General features: G+C 47.0%; 1 protein-coding gene across 1 annotated transcript; it reads left to right on the top strand.

Moving 5' to 3' along the window:
* The first annotated feature begins 15,753 nt into the window (after nucleotides 1-15,753).
* Nucleotides 15,754-19,675, top strand: LOC103559188 (serum amyloid A protein-like). Its single transcript, XM_070624382.1, has 4 exons — nucleotides 15,754-15,851; nucleotides 16,428-16,522; nucleotides 18,821-18,959; nucleotides 19,361-19,675. The coding sequence occupies exons 2-4, from the start codon at nucleotides 16,432-16,434 to the stop codon at nucleotides 19,521-19,523; spliced, it is 393 nt and encodes a 130-aa protein (XP_070480483.1). The 5' UTR covers nucleotides 15,754-15,851; nucleotides 16,428-16,431; the 3' UTR covers nucleotides 19,524-19,675.
* The last annotated feature ends 441 nt before the right edge of the window (nucleotides 19,676-20,116 follow it).

The following is a 20,116-nucleotide window of genomic DNA, read 5'->3' as shown; positions in this document are numbered from 1 at the left end:
AAATCATGGACTCCTACAGCAACCAAGAATCTTCAGAAATTTGTACAGCAATGTTCACGGGAGGATTATTCAAAATAGCCAAAAAGTGGAAGCAACTAAAATATTTGTCACTTAATGGGTATTTAAATGAAGTGTGGTAAATTCATACAAGAGACTATTATTCAGTCATAAAAGGAATGACGTACTGATACGTGCTACAGCATAAACTTGATAACATTATGCTAAATAAAAGAATCCAGACACAAAAGCCCACATATTGTACGTTTTATTTATATGAAATATCCACAATTGGCAAATCCAAAGAGACAGAAAGAAGATTCGTGGTTGTCAGGGGCTGGGGCAGGGGGAATTGGAGAGACTGCTAAAGGGTGTGAGGTTTCTTTTTGGGATGATGAAAATGTTCTGGAATTACATAGAGCTGAAGAGTGCACAACTTTGTGAATATACCAAGACACTACTGAATTGTACACTTTAAAAAGGTGAATTTGGGGCTGGCCTGGTGGCATAGTGGTTAAGTTTACTTACTCCACTTTGGCAGCCCTGAGTTTGCCAGTTCAGATCCCAGGTGTGGACCTACGCACCGCTCATCAAGCCATGCTGTGGCAGGCGTCCCACATATAAAGTAGAGGAAGATGGACACAGATGTTAGCTCAGGGCCAATCTTCCTCAGCAAAAAAAAGGAGGATTGGCAGCAGATGTTAGCTCAGGGTTGATCTTCCTTAAAAAAACATAAGGGTAAATTATATCTCAGTTTAAAAACTGTATGAGAAAAATTTTGTAAATAATAGACTATGGTCCTGGGGAAAAAAGGAGAGGACGTTCATTAAAAATGTGTGCCACGTGGACAAAGAGAACAATTTAGTTGTTACCAGGAGAAGGCAGTTGGGAGGTGGGCACAAAGGGTGAAGGGGCGCCCCTATATGGTGACTGACAAATAATCACGTACAACTGAAATGTCACAATTTTCTAAACTATCATAACCTCAATAAAAATTAAAAAATGAAAAAAAGTAATAGCACTGAGCTATGGAAACTTTAAGTAATGTATGGACATGGGTTGCAATAGTTGTGGCCCACTGGAACAAAACCCAATATATAATAAAAAACTTATCTATAAAGAAAAAAATAAAAATAATGTTTGCCACAGCCTTAAAATAGAGTACTATGCAGTCACCTAAGACAATATCCATGTTATATAGGCGAGTGTTTAGAAGTTCTGTTTACTGTTATCTCGTTGAGACAACAAAAGACCCTGCTGTTTATCTCGTGCATAGGGAATTTTCTAAAGAATATTATCTCCTTGTGAAAGAAGAAAAAGAGCTCTTGCTATGTTTAGCGTGAGATATTAATTATGTTTTGGTTAAAAAATAAAAACTAGGGATTCCTGAGATTGGCCAGAAGAATATTTGAATAATAATAACAGTCACAACGGCTGACACTTGTTGAACTCGGACTATTCCTAGTGCGTCACATGACTCTAGGATGCAGATCACTTTTCCCATCAGGACACTGGGCACAGAGAGGCCGAGTCACTTGCTCAAGGTCACAGAGCTAGTGAGTGGCAAGGCCAGGATCCGTCCCAGGCATTCGGCTTGAGGCTTCTGCCTTGACCTACACCACTTCCTCAAGTATTAAGTATTGATAGATAATAATAAGACCCCCAAGTCCTCAGAGAGGACTCACAGTTAGTGGCCAGGGAGAAAAGCCGCCACTGCCGATGCGACTGTTGTGGGGAAAGAAGGACCAGGCAAGACCCAGCCCCACCTGGGGGCGGGAGCTCAGCAGTGAGTCGCATGGAGCCAGCCTGGTCACAGCCTGGACTCTGCTCGGTGTGTCATCCACCCCATTCAGAGGTCCGAGTCCCCACCTACGCCCTCCTGCTCTTCCGGACAGCGCTGGGGAGCCCATCGCAGCCAAGTGTGGTCCAGGAGGAGCTTGATCCAGCATCCTAGGAGGGAGAATGCCAGGTCAGGACATGGCCAGGTCCAGGGACAGGGCAAGGCAACAGGAGGACCGGAGTTGGTGTAACTTACTTTTTATATTTACATCATCAAAAAACAGACCACTGCTTTTCTTCTTTAAGTTCATGATCTTAAGAGGACTCAAAATGGTAGAAAGCGCCAGTCGCTGCACCTTCCTTGGGCACCAGCCTGCCTGGACCACTCGGTGGGCTGTCCTCTGAATAACCCCAGGCTCTTTGGGTCTCACTATGGGGAAGGGTGGACGTCCATTCTCCCCTGGGCCCCAGACGGTAGTTGGGGGTTGCCCAGAGATTAGAGTCTGAGGACCTTCAGTACTTTCCTCACAAGCCCCAAGCTGGGCTGCACCTGCAGGTAAGGAGGTCAGGGGTTCCGCAGTGGGGACCTGGGGACATCAGAGTGAGGGAAGGGTGAGGAAGCGGGTTCTGTCAGGGGAGAGACAACGCAGCCTGTGAGGATGGCTGAGAATCTACTGTTGCTTATCTGACGGATCCTTAACCTGGATGACAGAACAAGTCTAGGTGATAAAGCCTCAGGGAACAGAAGGTTTCCCCAACCTCAGCCCCTCCCCACCCCCACCACCTCCCCATGGTCCTTAGAGCAGTTTTCCAAGTATTTCTTTGCAAATGGTCCCAGAGAGCAGGAGTGAGAGAGGGGGAAGTAACACCAGGGAAGAACAAGGCCAATATAACGACAGATTATAGAGCAGCCTCGAGTAAGAGCCTCACAGCTGGAGCTCAGCCCCACTGGGACCTTCTGAGGACTCTAGTAAAACGTGTCTCAGCACGATCCACCAGGAGCCGGAAAAGAAAAGCGCCCGTCCACTGGCTTCCATCTCCATGGTCAAGGGTGGGCCCTCAAAGGTCAACTTCCCCCCATTTCTTGGTGTGCACGTGGGAGTGCCCAGTGGGTTTCCCTGGGGTGTGAAGAGGAAGGTCTATGAAGTGGAGCCAAAGCAAGGTGCTCTCAGGGTGCACCCACGTGAGAGGGATCAATGCCCGCAGGGAGCTCATGACTGCAGCAGCGGCTGGAGCGGAGGAGGGGCGGGAGGGTCTGGAGCAGTGCGGAAGCGGGTCAGCTACCCCACGGCCCGGTGCTTATGTAAGGCATGTGGACAAACACAGGCTCCCCAACGCATGGACGCAGCAAACTCACTGAGGAATGAAGGACTGTGGCTCTTAGACTGAGAATACCAGAGAGAGAAGGAGAAGACAGTGGTTACCCAAGGGGTGGGGGGAGCAGGGGTGACTGGAAAGACAGAGGGGCGTAACGACCGTGGACGTGTGGGATGAACCAGCCATGAAGCCTGAGGCGCACATGGACAGAGGCTGCCCCAGGGGGACGTGATCTGAACCACAGTGCTCCGATGACTTTGGGAGTGCTGCGGGGCTTTCGTAGGTGAGGGACATGGTGGCACTCTTACCAACAAGATTATGTCCGCTACATACCACACAATATATTGCTTAAAATAGCTTGTTTTTGTGTCTTACAACAAGAGTAGTTAGTTTGAAGTTGGGGTAAAACTAGAATAATAGGATGGCCATTATTGGCTAGTGGATCCAAGGAATACACAAGCCACAGGGTCCAGTGGTGGAAGTAAGTCCCAAAGGCCATGACCAGCAGCTTTGCAGCTAGGGTCTGGCCCCAACTTCCAAACCGAGCTCAGGCTGCGCTGTCTCGTCTGGCTGGGAGTCCAGTGTCCTCTTCTCCTCCAGTTCCAGACTCAGTCTCCAATCCCCAGCTCAAAAAGGCCATTCAGCCAGCTCCCACTCACATGGGGGAGGGCAACCAGACAGCCTGAGGTGCTGTTGACCCAGCTGGAGCCCAGCTCCCAGGCACCCCTCACACAAAGCTATTTCTCCAAAATTATTTACCCCTGAATAACTGAGAACAGAGCAGGCTGTGAGACTGACTCTACGCTCCCTTCAGTTACGGGAAGGCCAAGCGCTGTAACAAAAACACAGAAGCTTAAGGAATATGGAAATTTGTGACTCACTTACAGTTACTGGCCACTAATCCAGCTGCCAGGGGCCTGGGGCGTGCTGTCTTCAGATTCCTTCCATGTGGCTGCTCTGCTGGGCTGCGGACTGAGCCTTGCTGCTCAAAGCTGATCCAAGGGCAAGAACCCTGAGCGTCACCTGGGATCTCGTCAGAAATGCACGATCTCAGGCTCCACCTCAGTGCTACTGTGGCAGCCAGGACCAGTTACATAACGTGTGTTAAGTGCAGAACAAAACATGGGCCAAAGTCAGAAATTACTGAGAATCCCAAGATGGTGAAAGCAGGACATGAAGCCAAGGACAGGGCCCTGCTGAGCACGGGGCTCCGCCCTTCTGCTCGGGCCTCATGCCGTGAGGACGGGAGGTTTACCAGGAAAAGCTACACAGCCAGGGTAGAAACACCGATCCACACCACTAAACCCAGGCTCTGCCCATGACGATCAGATGTAAACAGGGCCTCGCCCACTAAGGAACACGGAAACTTGATATTCAGATGGATTCAGAGAGTCGCCCATGTGGAATAACGAACCACCTGGGCAAGATGAGAAACCTCCATCTAAGAAAACATCCTCTGGACTCGGGACACGGCGGGGCCTCTTAGTATCTTTCTGAACTCTCAGAAGAGCTCCCGAGCGGGAATTTTCCAGGCCTCTCTTGTGATCCTCTAGACCCGGGCTGACTGGACGCGCCAGGCTCGTCATCACAGCACAGCAGCGCTGTGTGCAATTCTGCAGGGTTTTCAGGAAGTTTGGTGGGATCCAGATTCTACCACAGGAAGGGGCGGGAGAGCTGGTTTTGGCTCCGCCTTCACTCTAAAGTTGCTGTTCCTGCCTCAAGGGAGATTTCAGCCCCTTATTCAGCCACAAAATGGTTAGGATGGTAGATTTCATGGTATTTGTAATTTACAGTTAAAAAAAAATTTGACACATAGACCTTCGTGAAGGGACAGACCCCTGGTGGGATCTCAGCAGGCAGTGGGGCAAAGGGTATGTCAAGGTTGAGCGGGGGCACAGCCAGAGGGCCAAGAGCAGAGTGTATCCAAGAAGCAGAGAACCCAGGATGAGAGGCAAACTGGGGCTCTGAACTGAGAGTTTGGACACAAGTCAGAGGGCCTTGAATACCAAGCTCAAGGATTTGGGCTTTATTCTGAAAGCAGAGGAGAGCCCCCACAGTCTCTGATTAGGGAGAGGCTCGATTAAGGCTGTGCCTCAGGGGACAAGGACTCTGAGAAGGAATCTCCAGTTAACTTCCCAGGAGACCCAGACAATTGCTCTCTCAGGGGCCTTGGTTTATCTGTGAACCAGGATAACTCTACGTCCAAATCTGGGAACAACGTGGGGGTGGGGGCCAGTTGAAGGAGGTTAGATTGGTCTCTAAATCTACAGAGTCCAGGGCTGGGGCAGGATCCCTGGGTTCCGCATCTTTAACCAGGTCTGGGGTGACTGATGGGTGGCGGGCTGTGAATCACCTGATTGTGGTACCTGACGGGCTGCTGACATTGTCACAACTCAGACTGAGCAGTGGTGGGAAGGCAGGGTACACAGTGAGGAAAGAGAGGTCCCTCAAGACTGCTGCCCCTGTCTAGGCAAGAAGGAGTGAGAAGGTGGGCTGGGGACAAGAGCGAATGGAAAAAAATGACTTATGGAAAACCCCACCAACCTAGAATTGAGAGGATTTACCTCATAATTGGAAGTGAGGGTTGAGGAGGGGAAGAGGCAAGGATGACCACAAGGTTGTGAGCTTGACCAGGGCAGTGACAAATTTAATACGTGCAAGGACTTCAGTTTTGGTCTCCCCACTCTCTCTGATTTGTATAAACCAGTTTACATGGGTCTGATCACTACTGGGTGAAAGATGTTGCAAACCTTTCAGACAACAGCTCACCCTTGTTACCCACAGACCAGGTCCCGGACACTACGCTCTGCGCTTCAGTCTCATTTGCCGGCTCACTGTCATTTCAGTCTCACTGCCGCCTAGCTCTAACCCCAGTCTACGTGCTGCACATTCATCGTCTCATTTCATCCTCAGACTATCTTAAGTGAGTGCTACTATGAGCCCCATTTCACAGATGAGGAAACTGAGACGGAGAAACAGAGTAACTTCCCCAAGGTCTTTTAGAAAAAGAGCCGACGTTCCAAGTCAGACCGTGTCCCTGAGAACCCAGGCTCTGAGCTGCTCTGCTCCCTGAGCCCTGTCACCCAGCCGTCAGGGCTGCACACGAAGGTGAGCGAGGCCACCGTGAGCCACAGTCTGTGCAGCATTTCCAGGCAAGTGAAGGACACGAGTTGTAGATGAGAACGCTGCCTAACATCCACGAAGACTGTTCAAATTTACATGTTTAACTGAATGGGAGGTTGGTTTTTTTTCCATCCGTTTGCCTTGGAAATAAATTCAGATGATGTGATTTTTTTGGTAATATTAGCAAGTTCTCTGTACCCTTTTGGTAAATGAGGATTGCTGTAACACGCCCCAGAAAGATCTGTTGGGAAATGATTGCACAGTTGTGCAGTTCAGGCTGTCTCCTGAGATTTCCTCTGGATACTCTCTTGGACAAGCGCTGTGTAACGACCAAGCTGACAGACTATGCAGGGAGGGCTCTCGCCCATTATCTTAGTACAGACATTCAGCATAATCCAGTCCAGCCAAGATCCAGCTGACGCTAGTGGGAAGGTGGACATGGGTATGATGCTCCCGAGTGAAGGGTGAGGAAGCCGGAGCTCAGTGAGCAGGCAGAGACCTGAACAGGATGCTCACGCCTTACAGCGCAGTCTGCCTACACAGGGCCTGTGGAGCTCCCTCAGGCAACTCCGCCTCATCCCTTACTGCCGGTTTCAGCATTTGTTCTGTGCCTTTGATGCCTGTCATGTCGGATTTATTCAAGCCCAAGTTGCCCTCCCTCAGTGGAAAGGATGTATTTGTCTTACGCACCATCGTAGTGGAAAAATGTGGAAGCCCTTCTCCTCTCACTGCTTTGTCAGGAGTCAAAATCTGAAAGGAGTGGACAGTTTCCATTCCTTCACTTCTCCGGTATCTCACCAGCTTCATTTTGGTTATTTTGTCTCTTTCCAGGGCCTTGGGACTTGGTGGGAGCCTACTGGGACATGAGACACGCCAATTACCAACATTCAAGCAGATACTTCCATGCCCGGGGGAACTATGATGCTGCACAAAGGGGCCCTGGGGGCATCAGGGCAGCTAAAGTGATCAGGTTACTGGGGTCCTGAGGAGGTCAGTGAGGGGGCAGCAGAGCTGTCTGTCTCCAGAGTCAGAAGGACCTGTGGCCTCCCTCCTGCCCCTGCTCCTGGGGTCTGGGTGGCCAGCAGAGCCAGAGCAGGGCTGGTGTGGACGTGCCTCCCCCACCCCCAAAGAGAAAGGGAGGGGTTTCTGCAGAGCTCTGTTGCGGGACACAGAAAGAACCAGCTGACCCGGACCTTTGCCCAAGGAGGTGTTTTAACCCCTCCTTCTTGAGCATGGGCTCTTCCAGCTTCCTCTGAAAGTCATTCCTTGGTGGAAAGGAAGAAGGGAATTGGGAGGTGGAGCTGTCTAGAGTGACCCAGGAGACAATCTCCTCTCTCGCTTCCTTCTAGCAATGCCAGGGAATATCTTCAAGGACTCTTACACAAGTTGTCCTTCGGAAGCAGCAGCTATGACTTGGAGGACCTGACTTCCGACCGGAGAGCTGGGGAATGGGGCCGGAGTGGCAACGACCCCGAGCACTTCAGACCTGCTGGCCTGCCTAACAAGTACTGAGCTCCCTGCTCCCTCTGCTCTCATGGGATGAGGCTGTGAGCCACACAACTCTCCCCACAAACAGGGCACAGTGCCACTGAGCTTTGTGTCCCCAGGAACTGATAAAGGGCACCCAGAGGTGCCAAATAAATGTTTGTCAAACTGAATTTGTTGATGGAAACTATAATCTTTAAGAAAGACTCTCAGGAAGAATGGCCACCTGGTCCCACATGCAAGACAAATAACACTGTTGAGGAAGAACCTGTGACTGTGGGGGCCCAGGGACCCCCACCAGATCTGTAACTATGCCATGTCCTCACACGACCCCAATGTGCCCCTCTAGTCTGTAGTGGCCCCAGTTCCTCCTCCTGAGTAAGCTGAGTGGTAAAGCATTGGCCATAATGCTGGGCTCCTCAATGGCTGGCCGCATGGCTCTGGCACAAGTCCTGGGCAGCCTCTGCCCGCCACTTCTTCATTGTGACCGGGCCTCCCTGGTTATTTTGTTGCTGTGCCCAGGCCTCTCTGTGTCCAGACACTTCACTGCCCAATCAGGTGCATCCTGCCCCCTCTGCCTCCAGGCCTTGTCCCCAGGGACCTCTTTCCCAATCAAGAAGGTACGTTGCTTTGGGAAGCCTAATCCCAGGATCCCTATCCTGGAAACTTCCATCTGGGACTCCAGCTTATTTCTCATCAGTATCAGAGACTAGCCTTAACTCAACTGGTCACCAGTCCCTGCTCATTTTACCTAAGGAATAGTTCTCATGTTAGTTTCCCTTGTCTTCATTCTCACTATCTTGAGTTCAGATAAACTCTCCTTCCATTTCTAGAGGGAAGTCAAATGTGGGGAGACTCAAGCGCAATTTAATAAGGGCCTCCACAGAAGCTCACAGTGGGGGCAATCCAAACTCTGCTGGGGTGTGGGAGGCTGATGAACAGTAATTGGAGTAGCTTCCATTTTCTTTCATTGCAAATGCCAGAATGTGCTGTATACTTTACAGGCCTTATTTGATTTAAGCCACAGAGAAAGTCTTTGCAGTTCTCATTTGGAGCAACTGAGGTTTTTCCATTAAATAATATGTTTGCTGAAAAATTTGGCATTTAATCTTATAAAATTAAGAAGATTCCCTTCGAAGTGCAGTTTTCTAAAGGATTTTTTTAAACTAGAAATGTGTCCTGAGCTTCATCAAGTGCTTTTTTGGATCAGTTGAGATAATATCATTTTTCTCTTTCAGCTATTAAAATGTGGTGAATTACATTGATTGATGTTGTAACGTTGACCCATTTTTGCATCTCAAGAATAAGCCACACTCAATCATGAGACAGTTTTAATACTCAGATTTGGTTAGTAAACGCTATATTTTATTTTGAGTTATTGTGCCTTTGAGCAAAGTGGGGCTATTGTTTTATTTTCTTGTATTGCCCATCTCTGGTTTGGGAATCAAGATTATTCTAGTTTCTTTAGAATGGGCTGAACAACTTCATTCTTTATCTGTTTTCTACAACGACTTGTATAACATAGAATTAACTGTCCCCTGAGACTTTAGCTGAACTCCCTGAAAACCATCTGGCCTTGGCAGGAGATATTGGGGAGGAGAGATCTTTGACAACCACTTCAATTTGTCTAATGCTTATTTGGCTTCCTAAAGATGTCTAAACCTCTTACATCACATAGGTGTCTTACTGACTCAAATAGCTTTGAGGGTGTTATTTCATCTAAATTAACAAGTCATATGTCACTGTGAGTTGGTTAAATTGAGATCTGAGAACAGTGACTCCATATTAAGCCCAAATTTGAACCAGGAAAGGAGAACTCAGATTAACTCTATTTAGGACTGTATGAGGAGTCTGTCTGCCTCTGTGAGCTGGTTTTAAGCAGCTCAGAATAATGCTCTTGAAGAGTTTTTATGCTGAGAAATGCTATAGTCATTGAAAGGTAGAATAATTATTGGGTTTTGTTTTGTGTTGTGTTGTGTCGTGCTTATTGCTGTTGTTGATTGCTGTCTCATGGTTCTACCAAAAGTCACCCTGCGCACACCCAGGGAATGCAGGCATGAATGTACTCGTGTACCTGTGAGCCATCAGCAGTCAGCTTAGAGGAGAAACACTGTAGATCTGTTGTCCTAAATGCTTGTTTCTAGGTTTGATAGTCAGGTTAGACTTGTACATGATTCTAGGAAAGTCGGTCATCTTTTCTTATGACACTTGTGGCTCAGTGGAGAGCGTTTTCCCATGCTCCTGGACCTGGGCAGAGTGAGGAGCCACCCAGAGCAGGAACCACCCACAGCCTTAGCAGGTCGTCTCCCCTCAGAAGAATTAGGGACTGCGGCCCTGAACAGACACACATAGAGGTCATGGCGCTGGTCTCCGGAAGCTCGGAGCAGCTGTGTAAGCGTGTTTTCCTTTCCGATGTGTGCATTCCCCCTCCCCACAGTGTTTGTTTTCTTGCAGAGAAAATGCAGCCATTTAATCAACAGAATACACAAGAGTTTAATAATTTCTTCAGTTGTTCAAGTGTAATACTCTCTTTTAATCTCCCTCAGTGAATTGGAGAATGGGGAGTGGGGAATCAAGCCTTATTTGGTGCTGAAGCTGTGTATTTGCAGTAGCTGCCCTTTCCTCCAAGATTGGTTTGTCTGCGCCTAGGACAAAGGAAAGGATTTGTGGAACTTGGAACTGGAAGGAGAAGTCCCAGGCAGGTGCTGGATACTGTTTAACAGCTGGCTCTTTGAAAGAAAAAATAAAGCCCTGACTTATAACGTTTGTCCATTTCCATGGTGTAAATACTCCCATCACGGCTCATTTCAAGCTACCAGTGACATAACAGTTGGCTCACAAAATCCCTGAAAACGGCACAGTGGCTCTCCTGAGCTGGTCTGAGCAGCTGCAGACCACCACAGAGGAGTCCACTTCCAAAGGGTAAAGACTGCCAGCTGTACATTTGAATCGAAGTTGAAAGTTTCATAGATTCCCTGGAAGAAAAAAAAGAAGCAGAACAAAACTTTTAATCCGTTACAGAAGTGTAAGGTTTTCAAGAAAACTCTCCAGCTTGAGAGAAAAATGAAAGTAGAGGTCTCATAATGTTTGCAAGGACAGCTGAGCCGTAAATGACCTCCTCTGTACTTGGAGCAAGCACGTTAAATAGGTTATAGAAATTGGTCACCAGAGGACTGAACAAGATCATGGTCTACTCTTAAAGACAGTTACAAACTGAAAAAAAAAACTGCAACAAAGTTAAGAATTAGCGTTCAGCAAAAGATACCATATGAAACTTGAAGGAAAGAAAAAGGCAAAGCTCATTGGACTCGTTTGTGGTTCTAGGACTGTAACTCATTATTCTAAAAATTCATAAGCAAAGGGAAAAATAAATCATTTTACAAGAATTAGCGCGTGGCAGTAAAATATAATTTTGTTGAATTATGAGTTTGTTAAATATAAAACCAAATCCACTTACTTCCATAAAAAGCGACTGAAAATAGAGTGACAATAAAAGCCACAAACTGGGGAACATATTTGCAATGTACTTAATCAAAAAGACTTTGTATCAAGTGTATGTAGAACTCCTACTAATCAACAAAAAGAGGAAAAGGAAATGACTAGAAATTTCACAGAAGGGGAACACAGATGGCTCATCAATGTATAGAAATGGTGAATCTCAAGATAATCAGGGAAATGCAAATTTAAACTGCAATGTGACACTATTTATCTCTCACCAACTTGACATAAAAACAAGTCTGGCGGGGCTGGCCCCGTGGCTGAGTGGTTAAGTTCGCGCGCTCTGCTGCAGGCGGCCCAGTGTTTCGTTAGTTCAAATCCTGGGCACGGACATGGCACTGCTCATCAGACCACGCTGAGGCAGCGTCCCACATGCCACAACTAGAAGAACCCACAACAAAGAATACACAACTATGTACCGGGGGGCTTTGGGGAGAAAAAGGAAAAAATAAAATCTTTAAAAAAAAAAAAAAACAAGTCTGGCCTACCACCTATGTTTTCTTCTAGGAGTTTTATGGTTTCAGGACTTATGTGAAGTCTTTAATCCATGTTAAGGTAATTTTTGTGCGTGGTGTAAGACGGGTCCAGTTTCATTGTTTTGCATGTGTCTGTCCAGTTTTCCAGCACCATTTATTGAAGAGACTTTCCTTTCCTTTCCTCATTGTATATTCTTGGCTCCTTTGTCATAAATTAGTTGAACTAATTTCTGGGCTCTCTCTTCTGGTCCATTGATCTACGTGTCTGTTTTTATGCCAATATCACATAGATTACTGTCGCTTTGTCATATAGTTTGGAATCAGGAAACTTCATATCTTCAACTTTGTTCTTCTTTCTCAATATTACTTCGGCTCTTTGGAGTTTTTTGTTCCATTCAAATGTTAGGATTTCATGCAAATTTTAGGGTTGTGTGTTTTATTTCTTTGAAAAATGCCCTTGGAATTTTGATAAGGATTGCATTGAATCTGTATATCACCTTGGGAAGTATGAACATTTTAACAACATTAATTCTTCCCATCCCTGAGCACAAAAAGGATCTAAAGGCGTTTTCATGATGCTGGATATAATCGCTGTTTTAAAACCAGTAACATTTTAAATAGTACATGAATTGTAGCCTTAAAGGATGCCCACAAATGTTTTCACTGGATATTGAGCAAGTAGTTCATACTGGAAAGAGAAATCTGAAGAGTAAGAGAAAAAGAGCTCTTGCAGATAGAAATCTAGATAAAGTGTTGTTTAACTTTAACAAAATAGGGGACTTGAGATGCAAAAAATTATACACCCAACATTCCGTCTGTCCACGATCCTCCTCTGGCCCTTTCTTTCCTCGGGGTAAGTTCTGAGCGTCTCAGGCCTGTCTCTCTCTCTCTCTCTCTCAGGGCTGTCTAGTGGATCCAGGCTTAGCCTTAGGCCCCGGCAGGAGCTCCTGACTGCTGGAAACAGAAGTCCTGCCGAGGCGAGGAGAGAACGTTTCCTCTTCTCCTGCAGCTGCGCGAGATGCAGATGGTTCCTGCATCAAAACGCCGTCCTGGCAACAGGTATTTCTCACAAAGGAAACTCCAAAGACACCCAGACTTCAGAGAATGTTGCTACGTCCTATACAATGAAACCCTTATCTTTAAAACTGTATTCTGATTGATAACTTACCTATTAATGTGTTAATAATGTGTTGTCTTGGTAATAATATAGTAATCAATCTTTCCATCTTTGGTAAAGTATAAATTACTATGAATTTTCATGGTTGAGCCAGAAGAGCTAAAATGTGTTAAGTGTTTTACATGCGCCCAGAACTGGTCCCAGCCCCTTTCAGGGTCAGTCATGTCGTCCTGATAACAACCCTCTGAGTTCGGTGTCGTTATTTTCTTCATTTGATACTCATGGACCTGCTCATCCTTTTTCCTGCTGTCCCTCCAAATCTGGGACTAATGCCTCAGATGCCATTCTTGGTCAGGCCAGCCTGTGGGGTTCTTTGTGTGTGTGGGGGGTGTGTGTGTGTGTGTGTGTGTGTGTGTGTAAGATTCACTCTGAGCTAACATCTGTGCCGGTCTTCCTCTATTTTGTATGTGGGCCGCTGCCACACCTTGGCTTGACAAGTGGTGTAGGTCCACGCCTGGGATCCGAACCCACAAACCCTGGCCATGGAAGCAGAGTGTGCCAGAATTAACCTCTACCCCATGGGGCCAGCCCCTTTTAGGGCTTTTTCCTTTACTTTAGTTTCTGATCTTTTACTAAGGTTTCTGATCTTTCTCTTTCACTTACATTTATCGTAACAGAAGAAATGGAGGCATCTCAGGCCTCTCAAAAGCCTGCTCACATGAAGCTAGTAGACTAGGAATCCATCTGGTTTATTATGAAGAACAGGTCACTTTCTAGAGGGAAGGGGGCGTCACTATTAACAATCAAACTGGGATAATAGGTGCTAACAGAGACTGTCTCCCCAAACAGGGACACAGTGACTCATGGGAGGCTGTTGGGAAATCCCTTTAAGGCCTGGAGATCCTGATCTCCCCATGACAGGGTAACTTGTTTTTGCAAGATAAGCAAGTGAAAAAGGCAGACGGCCACTATGGTCTACTGCTCCAAGCATGGCCCTGCAAGGAACTGGGTGTCCCTTCCCAGAAGACATCGAGGAAGAAAGGAAGGGAACATGCAATGCTGGTCAGAGTCCCTGTGAGGAGTTCCTCTTGGCATCTAGAAATTGTACATGCTTTCTCTCCAATGATTCGATCGATGAAAAGAATAACTTGAATGACGTGAGAAAGTGGGGCATTGATTTCCAGCATTGAATGGCTCCAAAACGAGTAAAAGAATTGTAACAGGATGTGATCACTGGTCCATGTCTTCTGTCCTGAGGAAGGTAGGAGAAAGAGGGTCTGGACATCACATGCCCTCCTCTATGAAGCAGCCACCCAGCATGACTGTGACCAACGGCTGTGAAGGGTTGACAAGACCCCCTTCCCTAGCAAGTCTACTCCAAGGGCAAAGTGATCCAAGCCAGTTCAGGGACCTGGACTCCCTGGACCACAGGGAATCTACCTTTTCCAAGGGAGGAAGTTATCTGTAGAATACCTGAATGTAGCTTAGCATTGTCTTGGATAAGACCTAATGGCCCAGGGAAATCCTTGACAGTTATCTGCCCTACAACTTTCATCTCATTATATCTACAAGAGTGAAAATATGACCCAGACCCAGAAAGAGCCATCACTCCTAATTTTGGCAGGCTCTAATCTAAGACAATGAGCCCCAAACACTAGCATAATCCGTGCTTGACTTGCTTCCCCTGGTTCATCGCTCCTCTTTCTAAGGTCCTACTCATAGTTCCTCTAGTTTTGTAACAAATTATGAGCTCTTCATCCTCACCATTCTCTCATGAGGCACCAGTCTCCCCTCCTTCTTGGCCATTGTTTCCATCTTCCAGCATCTCGGCTGCAAGTCTCCATGATGTGCCTGCCTCAGTCTTGGAGATTCCCTCCCTAGTATCTCCAACGCACTGCTCATGTTCCTCGTCTCCCAGAAACACTCCAGGCACAAATCCTGAGCTGGTACTCCCTGGGCTGGGCCTTACTTGCCCAACACTGTCCTTAGGCTTCAGCCAGGGTCCCACTGTGAGAAGGACCAGATCTGTTCCTTGGATCCTCCATCATCTCTGCCACGTTACACAAACGTCATCTTTCTTCTCTAGGGAAATCCAGCCGCTTTTAAGATTTCCCTTTTGGATGAAGAGGCAGGAACGGGGCAGGTGGTGGACCATGGACGCCATCTGCCTGATAGCACCTGCATGCAATTTCTCCCCAAGATTATCTTACTAAACTCAAATAATAAAGCCCAGTCCCGCTTTTCTGGTTGAGACAGCTGTTCTCTATCATCACATCCTGCCAGCATTCTTGTGCAGCCTCCCAGCTTTCTCTGCATCCTTCCTGAATCTTCTATTCTGATAATTTGGCAGCCATTGGGCCATTTCCTGCTCGTTTTAATAGTGTGTCATTTCTACACAACATTGTAGCAAATGTCTACACTGCAGTTCAATGTTTCTGGGTTACAGCATCCTCCAAATACAACTTGTCATTATGACCTTCAACAGCAACTGATCCTGAATACACTTGAGTCTGGAGGACTCTCTTTTCCAGTTGAGACCACCTCATGCGAGTGCTCTGAATTTTATTTCCCTGGCTGGTCTCTATCTCTCCTTTCCTACTCCTGTGCCCCGGGGTCCAGTTTCATCCTGAGCTGTCCCTTCAATGGAGCCAGTTCTGCTGGTCCATTTGACCTGTTTTGCTACATTTTTAAATAAAATCTCTCTTTCTAATATTGATTTCCCTTCAAAGAAAATGTCAGTACATTATTTGGGGGGTAAAAATCTTTCCCCACCAGGAGTGAGACTGGAAATGGGCACAAAATACAACTTGTTACACTCTTGAAAGCTCCCAGATTGCACAATCTGGGAAATTCGACATGAGCGAAAAATAACCCTGATGTTCTGGATGCTGTGTTGTGCCCAAGAGGAATTTCCCAAATTTCTTCTTTTTGCTTCACACCTGTGTTCCCATTCATTCCCCTAGCGAAGTGTCAGTATATATAGCACCAGCCACATCTCCCGGGCAAGCAGCACAAGAAGCCCAGCTCATCAGGAGTCCGGCAGAAAAGGACAGCCACAGGTGAGGGGCTAGAACTTTCCTACAGCTTTCCCCTTTGGAGATTCTCTTTCCCACCAGCTTCCTTGTGCTGCATCCCAGCTCTCTGCCTCCTTCCCGAGTCTGCTATTCTGACAATTAGAATTCAGCAATGTGAATACTTTTGGGGTAGGGATTTTGTTGTAAGCTTCTTCTGTGTGAAGTCAGTGATGGGTAGAGCAGGCTGCTACAGATAGTTGTAGATGGTTTAACTCATCTCATATTACAGAGAGGTGTGTGGTCACAAAATCCCCAAATGCCTCTCTGGGAAGTTTCTGTACAGTGGGCTTCAGAGATGATAGGGGATGATTGAAATGGAAAGCGGTTTATTCTTAGAACTCATTGCAATTTCTCATCCAGTATATCGCTGGGGTTCCAATGAGACAAATGGAAATGGAACACTGGACCCTCTGAAATACAATCTATCTATATAGATAGATGTAGATATACATATACATATGCATATATAAAACTGAGTGGGATTTATTTTTAGAATGCAAGGGTGGATCAGTTTTACCAAAGAAACAAAAATCCTTTTTGTGTCTGCTTGACTTTCTATAGCAAGATGAAGCTTTCCATCGGCATCATTTTTTGCTCCCTGGTCCTGGGTGTCAGCAGCCGGGAATGGTTCACATTCCTCAAGGAAGCTGGTCAAGGTAAGGACCAAGGGATGGGTGGTGGGGAGGTTCCAACTGACTATCCCCAGGATTCATTGAGCAGAGGTCACATCCCCAGAGGACAAAGGCCACAGGTGGGTAGACAAGGAGCATGGTCTTTATGATAGCAGTTCCCCCAGACTCTTCTGGGAAACTTTTTACTACTTTGTGGGGATCCCCAGGCCAGAAATCATAAGGTTTGGGCCGCAACTTTCAACAGGAGTGAGGAGGAGACGTAGAGTTCAGGGAGCCTGTTCCCTAACCACGAGTGGGGCTCTACTGCCCCCTAGTGGGGAGTCAGGGACAGCTCATGTCTATGTCTCAGGGGCCATGAAGTGGGTGCATCAGTGTGTGGGGTGTGTTCACACTCCCCATCCACTTAGTAATTACAACCAAAGTAAGCGAGCTTTTGATACGTCCTAGGCACTGTTCTAAGAGTTTTACATGGACGAATGAACTCGTTTTCATCCTCAGGTTTTAATCCTTTCATCCTGAGATGTAGGTACCATTATCCCTTAACAGGAAAACTGAGGCACGAAGAGATTCAGATACCTAACAAACTCCCAAAGCACAGCGGGAGTTAGCCCAGTTCGTGGAGCTCCCCAGACCTGGCTATTAACCGGGCACCACACGGCCTCGCAGACCAGAGTGCACCTGGGAGAGGGAGGGAGCTGTGGACACACACCCTGTTCTCACCTGAGCAAATGGGCAACAGCGGGGACGTGGAGCCTTTGGAAGCAACTCTATAGAGCTGCTCTCCCCCCAGCAAAAGGCACAATAAATTTCTGATGATGCTTCCAGTGGGGCTGAGAATGACCAGGAAACCGGGAGCAAGAGATATTTACCTCACTAGCCATAGTAAAGTGGCATAAATTTATTTATTTCTCAAAATTATTTTGTGGGTTTTTTTCTGTGATAGTCTCTGAATAATTGTTTGAAGAGTTTGCAGTTGATCCTATTGAAAGTCTCCTCGACCCAGCTGAAAATCTCTTTTCATCTCTTAGGTCAATGTCTTTCAAAGAGTTGTTCTAGGACCACTTGCATTAGAGTTCCCTGGGGTCTGGGTGCCTCTGAAATGCAGATGCCTGGGTCCACACACTCCCCTCCCTGAATCTCAGTCTCTGGGGCTGAGCTGGAATCTGGCCTTTACCAAGCCCCCCGGGTGATGTTTGTGCACTAAAGGCTGAGAACCACTCCCTCCGGTTTGACCCCTCAAGTGACAAAATGTGTCAGGCATCTTGGAAATACTTACTGTGCAAGTCTGGACTCCTAGGATCTATTTAAATCAGTAACTCAGAGGGAATGAATATAGTAGGAAAGTCATAACTCTCAACAAAACTATCTTTCTGAACAGCAGAAATAATAAAGATATAAAATGAAGACAAGTTATCTCATGGACATATTACATAAACTGAGATTACAACTCTCCGTTAGATTTTTCTGTGTTTCCTAATCAGGTAATTTTTAAAAATCTTTGCCATTTTATTCTAGCTTGATCAGATTTCTTCCATCCGTAACCCCTGCTCCTCATCTTGGTTCATTCTTTTTCTTCCTTCTGTCCTGCCTTTCCCAAGGACCAGACAGGTGATGGTACATTGAGCACTACAATGTTCTAGAAGTCATACCTGTATCTCCTCAGTCTCTCTGCATAAACACTCTGAGGGAGGCAACACTCCTCCACTTTACTGGGGATGACACTGTCCCTTAGAGCTGGTGGGTTGTTGCCCTTTGTCTGCATCTGATCACCCGGGTTCTTCACAACTCTCTTAGGGACTCACCTTTATCACCTGCCTATTGGATTCTGACAGCCATCCAGGCGCACATGTGCACGGACACTCAGACGTACTCAGGACCGAGCTGTCCTCACGCTGCCCATGGGGACGAGTTTCTCCCATGACTGGGTTGGGAACCCCATGGGTGTGCAGCCTCCCTCAGAGTGGCCTTTGTCCTCACACTCAGGTCAGAGGGTCCCCTGCATCTTTCCAGGTAGAGGCTCATTGTACAACCAAACCTCCCTCAGGGACCATCCCACCTCGTCATCATAGGCATCACACACGGCCAAACACAATGTAGCAACAGAACTGGGAATGCAATCAGGCAGAATAAAATTTGCACCTGGTGTGATTCTCATCGCATTAACCAGGGAGGAAAAGGGAAGGAATATTCATCTCAAGCCAACACCATCTCCAAGGACTCTGTCAAAGGATGAAATCTTGGAATCAGTGGGAGGAAATTTCTTATTACTCTATTTTGCCAAGATGTGATCACCTTCATCTCATCATTTTCTTTCCCTTCCAGGGGCTAAGGACATGTGGAGAGCCTACTCTGACATGAGAGAAGCCAATTACAAAGGAGCAGACAAATACTTCCACGCCCGCGGGAATTATGACGCTGCACGGAGGGGCCCTGGGGGCGCCTGGGCTGCTAAAGTCATCAGGTGACTCGAGGCCTGGGGGTGCAGGGGTGGGTGCTCAGAGCTGGGCTGCCTTTGGGGATGAGGAGGGGTAGGCCCTGGAGAAGTGACCTGTAGGGACCGTGGTCCCTCCTCCTCCTCAGGCCCACCGTCCCGCTCTGTTCCCAGTGTGGGGTCTGAGTGGTGATGGAGCCTGAGCAGGGCTGTGGGAATGGGCGACTCCCAACCCTCCCCTCTGGATGCTGTTCACCCAGCATCAGGGCATCAGCGGGCTGAGTGGGCTGTGTCCAGGTGGGCTCAGTGTATGGACCCCTCTCTCCTTGGCTCCTCTTAGAGCCATCCCTGGGAAAGAGAAGAGACAGGGAGGGTGGGGCTGTTGCTCCTCAGCCCCGGATTAATCTCCTGCCTGCCTTCCTCCTTTCCAGCGATGCCAGAGAGAATGCTCAGAGAGTCACAGACCTTTTCAAGTTTGGAGACAGTGGCCACGGAGCAGCAGACTCGAGGGCCGACCAGGCTGCCAATGAATGGGGCCGGAGCGGCAAAGACCCCAATCACTTCAGACCTCGTGGCCTGCCTGACAAGTACTGAGCTTCCTCTTCACTCTGCTCTCAGGAGACGGGCTGTGAGCCCACTGAGGGCAGGGACAGTTGCTGACTAGTGTTACTGAATTCTATACCCCTAGTAGTTGATGCTTGATGAAGAACACATAAAAGTGTTTAATAAATGCTTGTGAAATCCAATTTGTTGTTGGCATCTGGAAACAGTGTATGACAGTCTTTCTGAGAACATAAGCCTACCTAATATAGGTACAATGACCAATAAACACCATCACTTTTATTTTTAAATAGGAGATAAGGCACTAATAAACAATAGGAGTAAACTTGGGTAAAACTGTCAGTCCATAACACCAACCTTACTGTAAAGACCATATATGGTCCATTACATGGACCAATTATCAGACCATAACTGTTTCATAACATGGAAAGATAATAAGAGAATACTCTGAAGAACATCATCGATAAAGCTTAAAACTGGTCAAAAATCAACAAATTCTTGGAAAAACACAACTTACAAAAACTGACTCAAGAAGAAAGGAAAACTTGGATTATGTTATAATTATCGTAAAAGATCAAATCTTCCCTCAAAGGAAACAGCAGGCCTGAATATTTCTATAGATAAAT

The sequence above is a fragment of the Equus przewalskii genome, chromosome 6 (genome assembly GCF_037783145.1).
Source record: "Equus przewalskii isolate Varuska chromosome 6, EquPr2, whole genome shotgun sequence".
Taxonomy (NCBI): domain Eukaryota; kingdom Metazoa; phylum Chordata; class Mammalia; order Perissodactyla; family Equidae; genus Equus; species Equus przewalskii.
This window is presented reverse-complemented; position numbering and strand designations above follow the sequence as displayed.